Source organism: Struthio camelus, chromosome 21 (genome assembly GCF_040807025.1).
Source record: "Struthio camelus isolate bStrCam1 chromosome 21, bStrCam1.hap1, whole genome shotgun sequence".
NCBI lineage: Eukaryota > Metazoa > Chordata > Aves > Struthioniformes > Struthionidae > Struthio > Struthio camelus.
In genome coordinates this window covers 1,457,725-1,477,813 of record NC_090962.1, presented here as the reverse complement: position 1 = coordinate 1,477,813, position 20,089 = coordinate 1,457,725, and the positions used below count along the sequence as shown (strand labels likewise).

At 42.0% G+C, this 20,089-nt stretch overlaps 1 protein-coding gene across 6 annotated transcripts in view; it reads right to left on the bottom strand.

Moving 5' to 3' along the window:
- Nucleotides 1–20,089, bottom strand: part of MEGF6 (multiple EGF like domains 6) — a 147,574-nt gene that overhangs the window by 126,401 nt on the left and 1,084 nt on the right. For 2 of the 6 annotated variants that reach the window (XM_068915706.1, XM_068915707.1), the window contains exons 1-3: nt 16,454–18,004; nt 14,172–14,306; nt 6,228–6,337 (exon numbers count right to left, since the gene is read on the bottom strand). In XM_068915706.1, the coding sequence (XP_068771807.1) occupies nt 6,228–6,337; nt 14,172–14,306; nt 16,454–16,539 (331 nt within the window). In that variant the 5' untranslated portion in view covers nt 16,540–18,004. Of the gene's footprint in view, nt 1–6,227; nt 6,338–14,171; nt 14,307–16,453; nt 18,005–19,898; nt 20,033–20,089 lie in introns of those variants that run through there. The other 4 variants (XM_009671624.2, XM_068915702.1, XM_068915703.1 and 1 more) reach the window with 4 other exon arrangements.

Below are 20,089 nucleotides of genomic sequence, written 5' to 3'. Positions count from 1 at the left end.
AAGTCAGCCTGCTAGGGAAATCATATTGGTAACTGAACGCATTTCCTGTGAAGCATTCCAACCTGTGTCACAAAACCATTGCGCATTTGCCCAGACATCTGGACAGACGTGTGTCTGGGCATGCATACGCTCGCACGCATGCTTGGGGCAGCCAGGATTATGCACCAAGCAAGGTTTTGCCACGTTTGCAAAGTAGAGATCAGCAGCTAGCACAGCTACTGCAGCAGGCCCTGCTGAGTGCTGTTTAACTGCTCACTGAATCATATGTTAAAGCTAAGCAGAGTTGGCAGTAAGAAAAGTGGATCAGTGCAGGGTAACTCACTCTAGAGCCTTTTAATAGGCCATTTATGACTAATAAAAGTTTCTCTTTTAATAAGGTGATTAAAATGCAAGTGCTTTCTACTTAGCCTTCAGGAACGCTCAGAGGGGTTTTCATCCTGTCTCAGACTCCGATACTTCCTCCCATCTCCTCATCAAATGAACATTTATTCTACCTCTTTACTTAGGGCCAGGCCTACACCTCAGGAAACATCTGTACTAAAAAACAGAACAAAGTGTGATCTTAACTAGGACTGGCTAAAAATTCAAGATAAAAACAACTAGGCGAGGTGACTAACGTTTTAGACCAGCAACTTAAGCCCAGCTCCTCCAGCAGCTCTGGGGGTATATCTAAACAGCAAACTGCACTGTAGTGCAAGGTATCAGGCAGTATGAAATGCATAACCTTAGGCAGCAGAAACTGTCTGGCATGATGCTCAGAGCTGGCTAATTTTCGTCTTGGCCAGGCTGTGCAGGCAGGCTGTGCTCACCAAGGCTGTTTCATTTACCCGACTCTCATCTTTCCACCCTACTCTGCAGCAGAAACGTGCTCTCCTCAGAAATACAGTCCCAGTTACAACCCAGGTTACTTTGCCCTTGTTGCTGTTTTAATCTGAGTCAAGAGCTCATGTGTTTTGCAGAAGGGTGAACTCACGCCAGAGCTGGCACTAGTACTTCCTGCACAGTTCACAGATGACAATGGATCCCTGGCAAGATCAACATACGCTGAATCTTCTAGTAATCTTTTTCTTTTTAGCCTTTTCCATCCTTACTGCTGTCTATGGTGCCTTTCTGCCTCGTTGTCTCATTTGTGGAAGGGGCAGGAGTTGGCACAAGAGCACAGGCATACTCTCTGCTGCTGAACTCCAACTGCTCTGGGCAGACTGAGAGCTATAGATTCTGAAGACCTGGTGGGACTCAACTTTTCAACGTCTTGAGCTAAAAGTAGAGATCATGTAGATAACCAGACATGTAGGCCCCCCGTCCTAATCAGCAAGAGATTTAACTGTGTTATTCAATCCATGTGGAATTTATATAGCATCTCAGATGCCACTTACAACTGAGAAGCTTAGTCGGAAAAATCAATCTTATCAGTAATCAGGCAGGAAGGGAACCTGATGCCAAGCTAAAAATGCAAAGGGTTTCTTGACTTCTGACCTTTTTCCTTCCCATATTGGATTGAGCAGATCAACACTCCAGGACAAAGGTCAATGAAAATGCAACAAGTGGTGACGTAGTAATGGGCTACCAGCAGAAGAGATGAGACAAAAAGCAGGCATTCTGCAATGGAACCCTGTATTCTACATTTATAAGGTGAGATCTGACAGCTCCAGGGGATGTTATGAGCAAGCACAGCTGTCACAACGTCAAATGGCAAAGTAGGAGAATAACAAAGAAATCAAATACTCTTTGAGATGCATGCAGATCTTCACGGAGCCATTAGTGTTTAGACTTCTTGGCTTCAGTGCCATTTTACAGAGTGTTTCTATCAAATTTTCCCTCTCTTTCCAAGTTATTTGTTCCCAGCAGAGCCCATGCACTCTGTGGATCGTTAAGAGAGTACGGTCCTCACAGCTCAGTACCATTTTCTCACCTTTAAGTGCTTAGAAACACAAGACCGCATGCTGGGAAAAGAAATACACCCCTTCTTTCTACAGACAACAACCAGCCTAAACAAACAGTGACTAAGCTGAGCATGGTAGCTGCAATTGGGCAAGCACTCTTCTTTCAGGCAACCAGTCTGGAACTAACTGATTGAACTAATACCCACAAAGGTGCTGGGACCTGGTGTTTCATAATGCTATTTAACACATCCCATCAAATCCTAGGGAGTATGTCAGAGAGCATCACACATGTTCTTTTTTATTCCCTAAAAAAAAAAAAAACTTGGGGAAAAAAAGAGCCACAGCTAGAGAAAAGTGAAAGAATAGTGGAGCGTCTGAGTGCTGTGGTGGAAAAAATGCCAGCCACAAATGGAAAGCAAGATACAATGTACTTCTTGGAGTGATTCCACCTCACAGGGTCTAACAACTCTAATTAAATTATCTAAATTGGCCTTACCCACCTTTGCACTCCTGGAACATGATCAATGATCTGTATAGACAGATAGCAAGGGCCACAAATTCTGTTGACATAATTTGGCTTAGTTTCATTGCCTTCAGTGAACACAGGCTGACTCTTGACTGTTACATACAAAACAGAAAATTCTCTAACATATATAATGCCCTGGCTAGGTTTCCCTATCTCTGCGGCTCATCAATATTGTCTACTGACTCACTTCCTCTGTCAGTCCTTCCTACACCCTCTTCTGCTTCAAAAGAACGTCTTGTCCACATGCTTATACTAAGGTCCAGGCCACCAGCAAGAAAAGTAATCACAGCCATGCAAACCAAAAGCTTGGAGCTTCCGTATATCTGGGAGTTTCTGGAAGAGGGGAGCAGGATTCACATTGCTGCACTTTGGCCTCCAGTTAGGTGACTGGGCTTTTGCTGCTTTCATCGGATTCAGAAGATGATTTGGGGCAACGTAACTTGACCTTCCGGCCCCGAGTAACCTTCTGGAAGAGTCCCTTTCTCTCTGCTAACTGTGTAGGAAGCCCAAAGAGACTAGCTCCCTAATGGGAACGTTGGACTTACTGTATGTGAATACCCCTTTTTTCTTTCTCAAAAACTTAAGGTTACATCACAGTCCCCCCTCCAAATCAATGGTATTAAACCACAGCCAAACGTCTGGATGGAGGCAAAGCACTATACATCAGAAACACACAGTTCTCCTGGTGAATGGGTAATACAAAGGATGGAACATTTATATTTGCAGGAACACATAAGTATAAAACAGACTTAAATGAAAAGAACCCAAATATAAAGATGCCAGCATGTGAGCTCCAGAAAGGCACTTTGAAAACCAATGCACACTTCTGTGTGAGCTTATGCCAGATATGATTGATCAGGGCAAACTTTTGACTCTGGAAAGTGAAACTTCTCTGCCATAACACCAGCTCCACGTTATCAAGTCAGTGCTTTTGCATTCTAGTTTCTCCTCCTTCAACCCTCAAACCCTAGCAGTGGTCTGGCAGCTCCTTCTGTTGAATATTTCAAGTTAGTGTCACTCTCCTTTTGCAGACAGTCAGGGCCAGCTGTCCCTTGGAGCTGTTACAAAGGAGATTAAAAACACACAAGCTGCCTATCATGAGAATTATTGAAGATGCTTCGAGCACTCAGGTTTAGCTAAACACAGAGGGAGTTGGCTGAAAAACTGCTAGGATGGTAGGGGGGGGGGAGAGAGAGAGAGAACAAGATAGAGAGAACAGCTCATCAACAGCCGAAGCACAGAGACAGGAGCAGACTTCCAGTTAACCAGTGCTATGCCAAGGCATAACGCATATTGCTAGCCTCTGACTTTCACATCCATTTCTTTCCTGCTAAAGTTTTATTTAACTGATAATATCACCTTCATTCTCACTTTGAAATGTAAAGTTTAGTGAGTGGAAGCAAGGGAAAAAGCAAGGACTTTGAAATCTGTTCTTCAGCTTACATTGCAGCTGCAATACATATATACTTCTAGCTCTGCTACTCTTGGGAACAATATGCAAAAAACATGTAAACAAGAAACAAGAGAGCAACAGGAAGTTCTGACCTATGCATTATAAGAAAACAAACACCAATGGCTTGCCTGTCACATCACCAACAAGCATGAAATCAATTCGGAGAGTCAAACTATTTTCTCTCCAAAAGAGCTGGATCGCCTTCGGATTTTTATTCCCTGACCGATTTTTATTCCCATACTGAATACAGAACATTGCCCAGCCTTTGAGCGTTGATCTCTCCGATCAGGATGACAAGTTAAGAACACGTTCTGAACAGCTTTACTTCTTTTCTACTGCTTCCTTCCTGGATGGAATTACTCACTTCCTCTACAGGAAAGTCATTACAGAACTCACTGCTCTGAGTTCATACGAGGTTATTACCTGCTCACTGACAGTACGTTATTAGGCACCCACAGTGTTTCCTTTGACACAGGGGGTTGGTCTCCTGTATTACAGGCTTTTGAATAAGAAGAATAAAGAATGGCTTGCTAGGCACATCGTACTTTTTTTCACCTTCACTTCAAGCATCAAAGCACAAGGAAGGTATAAGCAGCATTTTTAGAGAACAAAAGGAGAAAGAGAAAGAAAAAGGGGGAGAGAGAGAGAGAGAGAGAGAGAGAGAGATTTTCTTATATTGTAGGTCAATGACAATCAAAATCATTTTTACAATGGAGTCGAAACCTGCTAGCTTTCATTCCCTTGATGGCAAGGCAGCTAGGACTCTTAAACGCTTTGTTGGTTTGCCTGCCTATTACCTAAAGTGAAAGCTACTTTTCTACAGTGAGGGTAGGAGCGCACCTCCAAATTTCAATTCAAAAAAGATCCAATAGTGCCATTTTGCAACTGGGCACAAAATTAATAGTATATCATAAGGAATGTATGTGATTCTGCCTTAATAGTGACATTTATTTCTACACATATGCTCAGACAAATCTCTGTTTGATTCAAGAGATTTTATTTGCTTCTAAATTCTCAAAAGCTAAATTTAAACGTTCCCCCTGCTGGATGTGGCTGAAGTGTTCATCGGAAAGGGACAGGAGCGACGCAGCACCTCTGTTTCACATGTCAAGCACTGCAGCCTACAGGGGAGGTGTGAATATAGGGGTCAGGAGGATAATGCTGCCTCTGTCTTGTATAATAATAACAAAAAAAATCATATATACTTATATTTGACGTCTATAGCCTGACTTATCTGCAAACATTAATACATATTGCAGCTTCTCAGCATAGCTATGACGCAGATAGTTCCATGCCTGTTTTGCAGATAGTTACACTGGGGCAAACACAAAAGAGCAGAAAACACAGCCACAGAATCCAAAAGCCTCAAATTGTGGGTCTTTGCCTCGAAACTTATTAGTGCCATCATTTCATTCATGCTAGAAGTTTGCTTTTTCCTCTGAGGCTGATGCTTCAACACTTTTGTTAGTCTCACCTGGCCTAAACGCCAAGCACTTAATCTTTTCACTGAAGGAGAGAGCAGGCTGAAGGGAAGGACTGCAGAGACCTCCAGAAGGTTTTTCAAGCTCAAACATCCTAAAAATAACAGAACTAATACCTGATACAAGAGCCTTTCCAAAGTAGTTGAGGAGTCACACCCCTTTAAGAGTAAATTAATGAATGAATCTCAGTCTCTCATTCTCATTTAAAGGTGAAGAGAGGGGGAATGGTCAGGAAGTACACTCCATTAAGTGACCATATATTTCCAGCCAAAATTCACTGGCTTCTGGAGCACAATAGCAAAGCCCATTTTCTGACGCTTTAAGTAATTCACATCTGCTCTAAAGCTGCATTAGTGAAAGGCCTCCTCTTCCAAGGAAACTGTTATAAAAAGCTCCTAAGAATGCTGAGTAAGAGCAACTAGCGGGTAAATTAGCTATCACTGGCATGTTCCATCACACAGACAGCAATTAATGTTGCGCATAATGAAAAGTCCACTCAGGGCTCACACTACAGCTTTCCAGAACTTCTGCCAGTGGCACCCTTTAAATTACCGGTTTGGGCTTTATTTTAAACATTTAATAGCATTTGGCAACGGGGTAATTGAATAATGCGACTCTGAAAACCTTTTCATGTTGCAACAAGAAAGTTCTACAAAAACAGAAAGTAACACACAACAGTTCATGGAAAGCCAGAGAAAAACCTCGCTGTCACCCAGCAAAAAAACCAAACAACCTCCCCTCCCCAAACCAGTTCTTTCTAAAGATAATTTTACATCGTTTTTACAGCATTTGCTGCAGGTACACGACTTGAAACGAGCATCCTCAGGCAAAAGAAACAACACTGATAGTACCAAAAGTACTCATCTCAACGGAGCGATACTTACAGTAAAGACAGCCAGCATCCCCTCCACGCTGGGCCCACCCCGGGCAACACTTGTATGCTGTCTGATATTTCACTGCGTACACCTGTCGGTAGGCTGTGTAATATGCAGTTCTGAAACAAAACAAAACATCATCCAGCCAACGTTAATTGCCATAGAATGAAGAAACTGGAAAGAACAGAAAATCTATCTCTAGCTGTGGCACATAAGTAAAATGAGGAATTCAGTTTTTAAATTTTTTTTTTTTTTTGCACCTTGTCTAATATGGTCACTGATCCTAAGAAAATACTCCTTAATTTGCTGTAATTAGGAATATGAGAGACCAGAGTGCCCAGGTCCTCATAACATTCCCAACTCTTCTCCTTTTCAGAGTCATTTTACAGTCCTGAGCGATTGTTTTCCTCCTCTCTCAAACCACTCATTAACAAAGGAAACAAATTATAAAACAACAGCTATTTCAGTCAAGCCTTACTGAGCACGAGCGGTGGCTCTAATGGGGCTCTAATAGTGGCTCTATTCTGTAGCGAATAATCCAAAAAACCAGCCCAAGCCCCCATATCTTTTTTGTGTTTCTAAAAAAAATTAAAAGATTTCCCAGCGCAGTGCAGCATCGTGACAGCAAGGCCCTGCTGCCTCTCCAGAAGCAGTGGCTGCAGCTCCAGCTTTTACCAGGGCATGGAAAGCTCTGCTGCACCCGTCAGTTTGTTGCAGCAGACCTTGTGCTAAGACAGAAAGTTGAAGAAGCCTTTAACAGCTCCTACTAGTTACTTCCAGGGTGGGAGTTGCAGTAGTAACACAGGGACTGAGCTGAAATGTAAACAAATAAAAGTGACACTTTTTTCCCCGGAAATTTGATGTTGCGTGCGTGAGAAAATCAACACAGAGATAAAGCTTTTGAAGCTGATTTTTGAAAAGATACTTTGGCAGAACATGAAACTATTTCCACCAGAGCAAATCAGACAAACAACAACAAATATTTAGCAAAGCAGACGTGTCGTACATGTCCACTGAAAATATTTATCCTAACTCATTCTAGTTGTTTGATTTTGTCTGAATGTTTCTACAAAAAAATCCTAAATAACGGTGAACCGTTAATTCCCATGAAGGAAAACTTCAGCTATTCTTCTCTGCCAATCAGCATACGGAAGTACAGCTGAGAAAAATAAAAGCAGATACCAATTTCTGTACAAGCTGTTAACAAATTAAGAAGGAAATAATCATGTTCCAGAAGCAGCTGAGAAGGCGATTCACAGTCAGTCAGGCACCAGAACAGCTAACAGTCCAGCTGGATCCCCTTGGAACCAAGAGCTATCTACCAGCCCAGGGCTTTTAATGTTATGGCAATATGCATTGCAAAGTACAAAAATAACACTATGGATCTGGGGTAGTGCTAACTCCAAAAGTATTCACAGAAGTGAAAGATTATTGACCCATGTGCAAAGATATCAAAAATGTCCCTGTATTTTGAGGTTCAGACAATTCTGCAAAACACTTTTTTTCCATCCAAAATCAGAAAGACTGTACAGCAACAGGCAACTTTTTTCTTCTGCCCTGCATGAGTACTGCCATTCCTCAAACTTTCATTACTGAGGGCTAAGTAAAGCTAAATTCTGTTGTTACTTAATTTAGTAGTGTCAGGAAAGTCGCACAATCAGTGGCAAAAACATAACTTTACCAGGAACGACTAAAAGTGCAGCCCAAAAAGTGCTTAGTTTATCCACTGAGAAGCAAATATTTAGCCTCCGAACTAGTAAGGCCTGTGTCCTAAGGTATCTATGTTTTAGCACATTGAGCAGGACAGAAGAGTCAGCTCAGATCGTACCTAGACAAAGACATCAGTGAGTGAGACCACCACCACAATGATAGGGTTTAGGCCGATTATGCCGTGTAATAGGGTTTATGCTGATTTCGATGAAATGTCACAACTCTAGGCACAGACACAAATGTATGAAACCAGTTGCTATCATTTTTGGAACACCCAAACTCAGCAGACAGCTGCCCTCTAAGCTATCCCTAGCCTGCCCTGGGCCAGCCTCCCTCCACTTCCCCAGGAGAAAGCAGAAAGGACAAAACTGGGGACTTGTCACTGGACTCTGGCTCACACAAAATGCCTCATCTGTGCTAACAACGCCATTTAAAGTTTAGGCAAAGTAATAGGACCTAACAGTACCTTCAGTGTCCCACGCCTGCCCGGGAATTTGAGAAAACAGCTAACAATTATGAACACTGCAGTTCAACGAATAACTGGTGTTTCGGTCGCTGCAGACAGCTGCTGCTTGCTGTGCAGGTGGAACTGGACAGAAGCACTAAATGGTGCACTGGGGAAAGGCAGAGCAGATGCTGTATTTTCCTAGCCACATACATGAACTCAAAGACCCCGAGGCCAGTTTTAGGCCAGCCCTCTGTCTGTCAGGTCCTGAGGCAGTTACTATGCTTCCCAAGCCCCGTCCTGCCGGAGCACGGTCCAAGTGGAGCAGCTCCAGCGGGTGAAACAGAGGCTGTGCAACATCCACATGAATGCCATAACTATGCGCTCCAGTGACTTAAATCGCTCAGCACAAGGGAGCTTAGCATGAGATCTTCAGTCTAATGGATTAAACCAGCTGCAATGGGAACTCCCAAAAGAAGTTCAGAACGAAGACATATGCGACAAAATCCCACCTAGGAAAGTTTTGCTGAAACTCCTTTTACCACACTTGTCTTAAAATTCCATCTCACCCTCCTGCACATCACCTCTAAGGTTCACCTCCATGTTTTTAGCATGGACTGAGCTTCAGCGCTAGACTATTCAGATATTTATAATGCAGCATGACAAAGTTGTCTTGTTTTAGTTCCTTGATTTACAATGTCAAAAGCATGCATTAAGGAACTTAAAGGAACATCTGTGAATGAAGAATTCCCAGCCTTTGAAGTAGAAGCAGACAAGGAACCTATCATTTCAAGGTCCTCTCTTAAAACAGAGTCAAAAGACAGACTGTTTGCTGCTTTATTACCACTACACAGATATCATCACCAAGATAATTACAAGCAATTACAGGTTAGGAGGAATTCCTAAACTCCAGACTTAAAAGCTGTCTCTACTCCAAGATGCTTCCTTGGAATTATTACTATTACTATTATTTTGCAAAGGCTTGTAACTGTTTAATGAGGCAGAAAAAGCAGATGGATTACAGAAAAAGATTATGCCCATTGTAGCCTGGACTTCAGTGCAGATCAGACAAGTTCATTATTTGCACTGCTGCACATATTCATAATCCTCCATCCACAACCTTCTCTAGTTTTGTCTACCGGCTCTCAGTTAAGGCCTGTTCACTACTCAAACGATACTATGATTAGCTGAACACTTGCATCATTTTTCCACTTAGAGTACGCTCAAATTCACTTCTGACACATGCAAGCATAACTCCCCTGACTTATGCATCGCTCTTACATGGGACTGAATTAGGTCCTGCACACTGTGTCATGTAAAAGGAAACCCTACGACTCTGCACCAAAGCAAATGCCTCAGAAACTACCATCATGACAGCAGTTACCTGTGCAGGAGTTGCTCCATGAAGACAATTGCCTCATCTCAGAGATAAACTTAAAATCTCCTCTCCTCTCCCGACTGTGCCAGCCCATTCGCATAACTGATTTCATCCACAGCCAAGCAAATAGCCTTCTCCAGCGGTGTTCCGGGCTTAGGGATGATCACTGATGTGTGTCTGCTGTTAACAAACCCCACACCACTGTGCCAACAGCAGCTGAAGACCACAGCTGAGCTGCTGACAGCATCCTGCACTCATCTCATTTTATTCCAACAAACCTTACATTCAGACTTCTCAGTGCTAGCTGGAAGCCAGCCCACCAATGGTAGCATATATTATTTATTGATTCAGAGGATTAAAAGCCAGAAGGGGCCAACGCATCAAGCAGGCCAAACTACTCCACAACACGGCAGAGAATTTTGCCCCAGGATTCTATAGCCAAGACCATCCAAGAAGAATTTTGACGATTAACAGTCATTTAGCAATTAAACCACTAAATGTTAAACATTTTGGTTATCTAAGCAGAAATAGGAATGCTGTTCATAAAGAATGGGAGGGTTTGACCACTGAGACCACTGTTAGCTCACGACTGGAGTGAAAAACAAGGGCATAGTAGGCAAAGATACACTTGCCAAAGCAGCAAATGGACTCACACAGAACCTGCAGTTACTGCCTGGCACTACCATCTCCCTTCCAGAAGCTCTCCAGGAACACAGTCAGACAGACACTGTTCAGCCGTTTTGCAGGACTTATTCAGCAACAGCACATGGGCTACAATGAACCATCTTTTAAAGAATGAACCCAATCTTTTGAACCGTGCCAAGCCCACAAGCCTGCTAACAGCCCTACAGTTTCTCAGGACAAACGGAAACCCAGGGCTCCCCTGCTCTGATGCAAGCCCTGGTTTAGGCACCACTCCTGCTCACTAGGTCTCTTTTGGTAAGCTTTTAAAGAATTGAAGTGTCTTTTGAAGAAATCACCTCTTCAGGAGCTATTGAACAAGCAGATGTATGCTGTAACTCCAGGTAGCCTTTCAAAAAGGAGAATTTTTAATTAATCAAGCACAACTGTATTTTAGAGCCTTTAAATTAGACAAAAACAAAACTTATGAGTATGTCTAAGAGGATAGCATCACTTGTCCAAAACTTCCAGACTCTGAGTGTCCACATTTCCTGAGCAAATGACATCTTTTAACAGGGTCCTGATGTCTGAGTTTTGTTTCAAAAAAAGACACACTGTCTTCAAATACAGAGAGGATCTCAACGCTGGTTTCTACATCTAATTGCAAGTAAATTGATACATCTATTGATGGTTTTGGAAGTTCTTCTTTCTGACCAACACCCATCTCTTATATTAATTGCTTCATTCCAGCAGCTCACAAATCTAAAGCTAACATATAAACTAGCTCATGAAGATAATACAGGAATTCTCCACATTCTCCACAAGAACCATGCAAGTCCTAATTTGGAATAAAAGTTAAAAACAAAATGCTCATGAGCTTTCCAAAAAATCTGTGGTATCTCAAGATTTATATACTCTTGAGCTAGTCCTCAATTCTCTATGTAAAACCTCATTACACCTGAATCAAGAGAAACAAAACCTCGAAGCATGCCCCTTGACTGAATTTTCATGGTTTGGCTGATTGTTGCATAGTACCTGCTTTAGCTAATCCTATCATTTTTCCAATTATTCAAAAGTCTTTGCTTGGAGGACATTTAAGGAAAATAGGACCATATTAATTTTCCTATCCTCTCTTCCCCCACTCTCCCCAAAAAGGATGCGATTTCCAGCTCAAAATGATTTCTAATACTGTCAGTTTAAATCAGGTCCTAGTCTTCAGCATGACTCTTTCAACACAGTCCAACACGCTGTCCAAACTCAGACCATCAGAGGGTGCTCCTGCAACACATACTGTGTACAGATGTCCCCCAAAAATCTCTTGAGAAATTCCTTTACGCAGACTGTAGCTTTCCATACAGCATTTTATGATTACAACAGTGCTCAGTAAGAAGCACTGCTGCCTGACTCTTTTTTTTGAGTTAAAGTGCTTTCTGGTCCTATTTCTTAAAGGCCTCCTTTCTCCCTCAGGCTGCGGCACACAATCAGCTGGGACACACAGCCATAAGGCATGCCTGCACAAACAGGGACAGAGAGCAGACACTTGCTCTGCACACACTTCAAGCTGGTCAGTGGACTAACAAGAGGCAGATTGCTTAGGCAGTACTAGTTCACACCTGAGTGGCTCAGGGGAAAAGCCAAGGGAACACTGCACAGACATCCTCAGAGCTGCCAGGGTCCAAGAAGAGCCTATTCAGAGAGCGGACTAGGCCCTACAACTCACTTTTCCCAGTGGTTTAATACTGCCTGTTTTTGTTGATCACAGGATGAACTGAAAACATGTAAGCTTTTAGAGGGATGGAGAAGAAAAGAATTCAGCAGAGAGAGTTCTTGTTCCACAGGGAACAAAGAGCATCCAGTGCCTCTTGCAATAGCTTCTCCAAGTTTATTCGGGAGTATTTTTTCATTGATTTGTTACATGATAAAGTCTCAGGACAGACACATTTCAAAAGGAATTATATCCATTCAGTCTAAACTATAAAATCAAGTATGTATTTCTTATTAGCAGGCTGGAAGGAGTAAATACAAACCAAGAAGGTGACTTAAATTCCACTCTGCCTCCAGATTCATAACTAATTACTTGGGAAACAGGAAGAATGCAGCTTGCCTAAAGATGTGGCAACTTGGACGAGGCAGAGAAGAATTTGCCTCCATAGCATCTTGGAAGCTGGAAATGGACATTTTCATATGAACATTTTAAAGTAGGATTTACATTTTCAGATACTTAGATGAGATAAAACACTCTTCAAACTTTATAGCTCTCAGTTTCTCTTTCGTGCACGGCAACATTTCTAAAAACGGGCCCTTCTCTTGATTAGATTAAGGTGTTCTCTCTTGTCATGCTCCTGGTGCCAGTGAAGGTGATTGTCTTAGCCAACTCCATCCAAGGGAGAGCAAGTGCGGAATACTGTTTTAACTGAAAATACTGCAGCAGAGCTCCAAGTAGAGCAGGCCCTCTCTCTTTGCTTTCTTTGGAAAAGCCATTTAAATAACTGCAGTCTACTGACCTGCAGAGCTTTTTTTTCCCTACAAACATTAACATTCAGTAACGATCAGTCTAGATATGCAATTTCTTTCACATGTGGAAGAGATTTGGGGGGTGGGCTGTCTCCAAAGCACTGGCGTTTCAGAGCTTCGTACCAGGAAGCAGGCAATGGGATACAAAGTTTTTATATAGCACGAAACCTTTTTCCTAATAGCTTCTAGCTCAATAAATATGAAATTGAAGTTTGTGATACTCTATAAAATGGAGTGCTCTGGATCTATGCTGTATTGAATTCAAACCTGTTATCTAAGTCAGCCTGGACTAGTAATAATTACAGTGAGTGATTAAACATCACTCTGCTATGGAAGAAGCCAGTCGCCAAACTGCAGCACGCATCTCTGTTTTGAAGCCAGGACATCTAAAGCTATTGGAATAATAGCTGTGATGTTATTAAGTAATTTCATTAACATGGCGTGATTATAGGAAACAGACATAATACATAGTCCAAAGAGTAGGAAGAGTTAACCAAAATGACAGAACTTCTTTTGAACAAAGACAATATATCTTCTGATCATGAAATCCTTAAGCGTTTAAAAATTCTCAAGAGAGAACTCTTATTAGTAGCATCACGTAACACAAAGATCCCAGGTAGGGTCAGAATCCTCTTGAGCTAGAAGCACACAGGGTTTACAAAAACTCCCAGCTTCTCCTGGCTTTAGCCAAGAAAAACATCTAATTATAGAGCTCTATTACTTACAGCTAATTTATGGCTTCAGAGCCACTGTGCACATAGCTTTCTGTTTGAGTCGACCCCTAAATGAACTGTTATGTTACCCTAATGCCAGACCCTTTGAAAGTCAGGTACCAAATATCTTTGTCTGAAACGTGTTGATTACTATTTAATAAAGCAGTTGTGGGTATTTTCTCCTCTCTCCCTGGAGAGCTGCTGGAGAGCACTCACGTTGCTTAGTCACTAAAATTTGTTAGAGAGCACTAGGTGATTATTGAGACTGTTTCCAGTGCCACGCCATGCCTGGACAGCAGCAGAAGGGAAATGATGAGCACAAAAGTGTGTATGACTTTTCACAGTCCCAGCAGTCCTCACTTCCTTTCAACCAGACCCTGCCTGACCTCACTGGCAATACGCAAGCTAAGTGTGCAGCTGCTGTATAAGTGATGTTCGCTCTGCTTTGCATATACCCACGCACATACCAACCACCGACGTCACGCTAACTGTAACAAGCTCCCTTCCCACTTGAGAAAAAAATCAGTTTTCATCACACAAAGAACAAATCAAGCTTGAGAAGGAACACGTACCTCCGTTCGTAGCCTGTACACCACAGTTGTCCTCCACAATCTTGTTTCCATACTTTGACCATACGAGTAAAGGCCTGGACACACGGCTGCCTGTGCCCCACTATCGCCAGCTCTTGCTCCGCACAAACATTTGGCCTGTCACAGAGAAGCAGATGTTTACTGGAATCTGCACGTCACTGAGAGACGAGTGCAATGCACTCAGCTTAAACAGTTTAAAGAGGCACCAGGTATGGGTAACTTCATTTACTTATTGGAAAGAGGAGGAAGATCTTAAAATTATACAATATTTGTCTCCTTGTTTGATTAAATCATACAGGAGTGCAAGGAAAAGATGTGTGCCAGGTACACCAGCCAAAAGTCATCCAGTGGTTGTCAAATATAACCCTTCAACCTCTTCCTGGAAACTCACGGGAGCCAATTCAGGTGAGGAACCTGAATTTCATGCTCTTGTGAAAAGATACTCTGTTCACAACATGGCACTTGCACCAGCAAAACATACAGTACAATGTTGAGATCTATATTTCTCAAAAGCATGGCACTAGACCTCCATGAAACACTTAAGCATCAAAGAACTCCTACAAAGTAAACATCACCATCCAGTATTTTATAGACGGAAAACTGAAACGCAGCGAAAAGATACATTTTGACTAAGTCTATGCCATGAATCAGGAGCAGATATGGAAAGCCTTCTCAGTTTTGAATCTCTTCCTCAAAATGAATAAACATGACTCAGTGCGCGCCGTATGTCTGTTCTAATTGTAACTCTTTTTCACCAATAACGAGTCAGTAGTTTTTATCTAAGAATGAAGAAGGAAATATTTGTCCCTGAATTAATGAGTTACAAGCCATTCATTATTTGGGACTGTTTCTGGTTCTAATTCTAAAAGGGCTTGTGAGTTTGCACAAAAAACACTTTCTGTAACAGAAGTTTAAACTAAATAATTCAGACATGGTGAAGAACAGAGACTGCAGCTGGCATCTCACTGCTCCAGGACATTCAATTACACTACTGTTATAGAAAGCCTGGAAATGCCTTTAGGATTAATGGCATGTTTCCCCCAATAGCTTTGCTGGAAAATCTTTCCTTGTCATTCCCACATGTGGCCACTGCAGAGCTGTTCGACTAGTAAAGCCTCCCACACATCAGTTCACTAGTATAATAGACCCAAGTGCTAATGGTGAATGCCAGAGAAGCTGTTTTATTTCGTGATTGTCTCCATAAACAGAAAGCAGCAAGTTCATCCATTTAATAAATATGTAAGTTTGTATTAGAGGAAACTTAGAGAAGGGTATTCCCCTGTACCCTGGATGTCTCTTGCTGTTAATGCACAGATACCGTAACTCTTAGCTCTCTGCATTTCTGAAAAAAGAACCAAAAGGAACACAAAAATGAAGTTGGCAGAGGCAACGTTTTGGTGTAATTTATTACAGTGGAGAAGGGCGGACAAAAACCTTAAACAGTGGTTTTGTGTCCAGCAGGCATTGTCTGCAATGCCCTATGGGAAATGACAGCACTTCCCAGTCCCTGGCATTTTCTTTTCTCTGATACCTTGGCGCACATCTCATCTCTAGTGCCTCATCCAAGATGCCCTAAAAGTATTTGTCAAGGCAGAAACATAAAATCTCAGACATAGGGAGAAAAAGTATCTTTGCAAAAACCTCTCCCTGCTGAGGAGGAGTCCCCTCTTTCCTAAATCAAAAAGTTAGAATCATAAGAGAGAGTAGTTTGGAGTCAGTACACTCTGCAATGCCCGTTTCATTTACAAAAAGAAACAGAGCAGTTCCCCTGCATCAAGAGATCATCTTCTGGCAGGAGACCAAATTTGCAAGGAAGTTTTCCAAAGGAACCAAACAATTAATGCCAAACCGTAACTGTAACGTTTAATTAAAAGGAAAGAACTAAGTGCTTCTGGAGAACTAGCAAAAGGAGAAAATGAAATATTAAGAAGAGTGCAGTAAGAGAGATGCAGGAAAGAGCAATGAAAATAGCAGTTCTGTGAAAAAAGGTCAGACTATTTACACTACAATAATTGCCTCTCATGCTCACACAATAGCAACACTTCAGTTAAAACAGTGAATTTCCTCATACAAGCAATGACTATCCAGATTTTCAAGTTTCTATTCACCTTTATGTACATTTGGTACTAGATAAAGAGACACAGAACAACCCCTCCCCCCTACTTCTCCCTCCACCCTTGATTTTTAAAAATTGTACTTTGCTTCTGCTTTACAGTTTTCCTGCTCTGTAGAAACACTGTGGATACTCTTTTCTCGGTACTTACATGTGAGGCTGAAGCTTGTTCCCAGAAGCAAGTGATGATATTTGCAATGCAAGGATGAATGATAGCGCCAACACGTGCAACTCCATCGCAACAGTTCCTCTCTCTTCCCCAAGGTGCTTCTAGCGGATGCCTAGAAAATTTTGCAGCCTTCTTGAGCAAGATTAGCAAGTTCCTATTCCTCAAAGGAAAACATGAGTTGCCACCTCCTGTTTCCAACTTGCTAGTTTCTCTCTTTCTTGCGAAGAACAATGCTATTGGAGCACACAGGGATTCTTGCTGGGGTTCACTGGGAGAGCAGATTTATCACTCCTGGATGCTTTCTCCCAAATGGACTCAGTTCAGCAAGTTTCTTCAGTCTGTGGAAATTATTATATGGCAGATTGTCACTGAGTTTTTCCCCAAAACAAATCTGGCTTCTTATGCTCATTTGATAGTAGTGACATACACTGAAGTGACTTTTCCTTCTGGCGTTTGCTTCTTGACAAGGTCCAAAGACCTGATGGCTCACAAGATCTCGGTTCTGTCCAGGAATGAAGTCCCATGTGGATTTAGCTGATTTGAAGTCCTGATCCACTTCATAAAGCAATACATAATCAGCACTCAGGAAGGAATAAAGGGGGGGGGGTGCTCTCCTATGCACAAAGTAGTCCACTTTCCAGAGGACTTTTCCAAAAGTAGGCAGAATTTTCATTTAACCCATCCACACAGCTAAAGCCATCCTCCCGATACGGCTTCCCAACTTTCTCCTGAGACGATACTGAGTTAACGCATACACAAAGAGCAGCTTTCCTGTATTTCAAGAGAGTAACAAAACTTTCCTCCTGCCTTTCCCAGGTCTAGCTCTTTTCACTCACATGCCCTCTTGTTTCTTTTCTTGCTGACAGTCAGAAATCCCTCCCACCAGCTGTGTCCAACCCCAAAGAGAGGAGGGGGAAAACCCTGCAGAACAGTAGCAAATCATTTGGTTTTGTTGCTCAAAAGATAGTTCTTTTACACTACCCAAGGACAACTTCTGTACACACCCTCCAAAACCCATTCCCCAGCAGGTCTGAAAATACCCCAGAGATGTAACCTTTCCGATGCATTCTAACAGATGACAAAACTAACGACTTCCCAAGGAAATTCTGATGAGCATGTAAAACTTACAGGGAAAAATCCAACCTGCACTTGGCTGGTAGAGTGCTATTAAATGATGAGTTCGCTGCAGGGGGGAGGGGGGATACACTAGCCAAAGAAGAAGGTAGGGAACAAGATTAAATTGTTTTCTGCCTTCTCCTATCAAACTCTCTACTATAAAGGGAAACTGGACAAAAAGAGGAGTTGATTGGGATTAGACTGAAATAGGGTGATGGACAGAGAAAAAAGGAAAGTGTTTTACTCAGCTGTGCTACCTGAGGAGCATAGCTGCTATTTAATTTTATTTTAGCCCTTGTAGCTGGTGACATGACCGCCCAAAGGGCCCTTTTCGCCAGAGTATAAGCACTAATAAACATAGCAGCCTTTTGAGGTGCCTGCACAGCCTACTCTTCTGCACTACACCTTTTTTTTTTTTTTTTTTTTGCAAATACCATTTAAGAGCAAATATTATTCACAATTCTCTTTTTCTTTCAGACTTGACATGCAGAAAAAAATATCCTGCTTGCAACAGATATTCTGGTTTGGGGTAAAAAAGAAAAGTTGTGCCTCTAAGCACACTTCATATATTTATTTTGGACTCCTGTTGAGAATGGCCTGGCTGGCTCAGGAGGAAGGATTCTGAAATGTTCGTTTTCAGACTCCTGACTCAAACCAAATCCAGTTGTGTTCCCATTCCATGACAGTCAGCTGGCCGCTTTGAAATGACAAAGTGGGGAGAGAAGTGCCGAGGTCTAATTCTCAGATGGTTCGCTGCTGAGTTCCCTCTCCCCTCCCCGTCTTCTCTCAGCTTCTCCGCATCCCTCCCCCAAGGGCCCGAAACAACTATAACAAGCATCGCTAATTGTTACTGCCAGTCTTAACAGAAACGGTGAGGACTGAAGAGCTTATGGAAGACTGATTTGCCTTCTGACTTTCTTCCAGAAAGGAGGGACATACTGTGGCTGATACAAAAGGAAGTGGGAAGAACATAGCAGTGTGGGAATGCTGCAGTAAAACTCTTCCACCTGGAGAATCTGTTGACATAAATACTCTTACTGAAAAGGAGGAGGAATCAAAGAAGCAGATGAGCACTGCACCGTTGCCCATGTGTAGCCCTAGGCAAAACTGACCTTTCACAAAAAAACAGAATATAACAAGGAGGCTTATATGAACAACTGAAAACGTAGATGACTTACAAAACAATGCATTCTTCTGAGTGTTGCAATTAGTGTCACAACTGTCCGCATTCTACCTATGGAACTCAAAGTGAGGAAAAGCTATATACATTCCAATTCAGTCTTGAGCAGTGCTGAAAAAGACCAGATTTGCAGTATCCTACCCCCACTTTGTATTTTATTGTCTGAAACAGTATTGAGTAGGGATCTTCACTTGCTGGGTGCTGAACATACATACAAAGTACAATTCTTGTTCCCAAAGAGTTTACTGGAAAACGAGGGCAATCAATGATACATAAGATTCTCTAAGTTCATTGCACAGAACTATTGGTTGCCCTTGAAACACATCTTATGTTTACCCAAAGAAGTGAATAAGAAAGCAAATTTGCTTTTTAAAGCAAATTATTAGCTAAAATGACCACAGAACCGAAACCTTTCAATGCTCCACACTACTTCTAAGGGCAGCGACCCAGGGAGCCAAAGAGAAAACTCCAAGGTTCTTTGCTCATGTTTCCACCTCCCTCTTGTCTCTCTTGATGGTGAATTTAGTACGGCAAGAAGAAAGCTAGAATAGCAAAATAGCATGCTTAGCTCAGAGAGGAGAGAAAAGCTAAACCCTGACATACACAGGGAAGATATTTCAGTTGTAATAATATATTTTAAGGAGACTTCAGAGTCCACGCTGTACATATATTTCACCACCTGAATGACATACTATGAACTTTATACCAAGACTAAAGCCACCAGTGATCCATGACCAAAAGTTGATAGCAAGTAGAAGAAACTGAGGCAGATGGGTTTTTACACATATTGACCCTTCTGAAATCCCAGCAGTTATATAAATCATTTTAGGTTAGAGAGAAAAGAGGGCAAGATCAGCTAACATCATCACTTAGAAATAAAGTATCTGCCAGGCCTAAAAAGTAGGAAGACAACATCTTTCATTGTTGCTGGAAAAGAAAGGCAACTACATAAAAACGCTCTATAATGATGCAGAGAACTTCAAGATAGAATAAATTCAGGCCTCCCTTTTCCTGTCAGGTCTTTAAAGGTTAGCTTGTGCTTATAACAGGGAAACTGTAGGACTGCTCACAGTTGTTTTCTGTTTCACTGATAAATTTGGGGGTTTTTTCTTTTAAAGGCAGATAACTTACTATTGTTATCTGAGAATCTTTCTTCAAATGTAGTTTGATGCTCCGCTTAGATCCGAACAGTAGCTTCGACAAACGTAGCACCAGGTACGTTGTGTCTATATTTTTAAGACATCCAGATGACATCTGCTTTCGTTCTAAATTAAAAGGAAGAAAAAACACCCCAAAAACTCATTGGATCTCAATTCCACTGC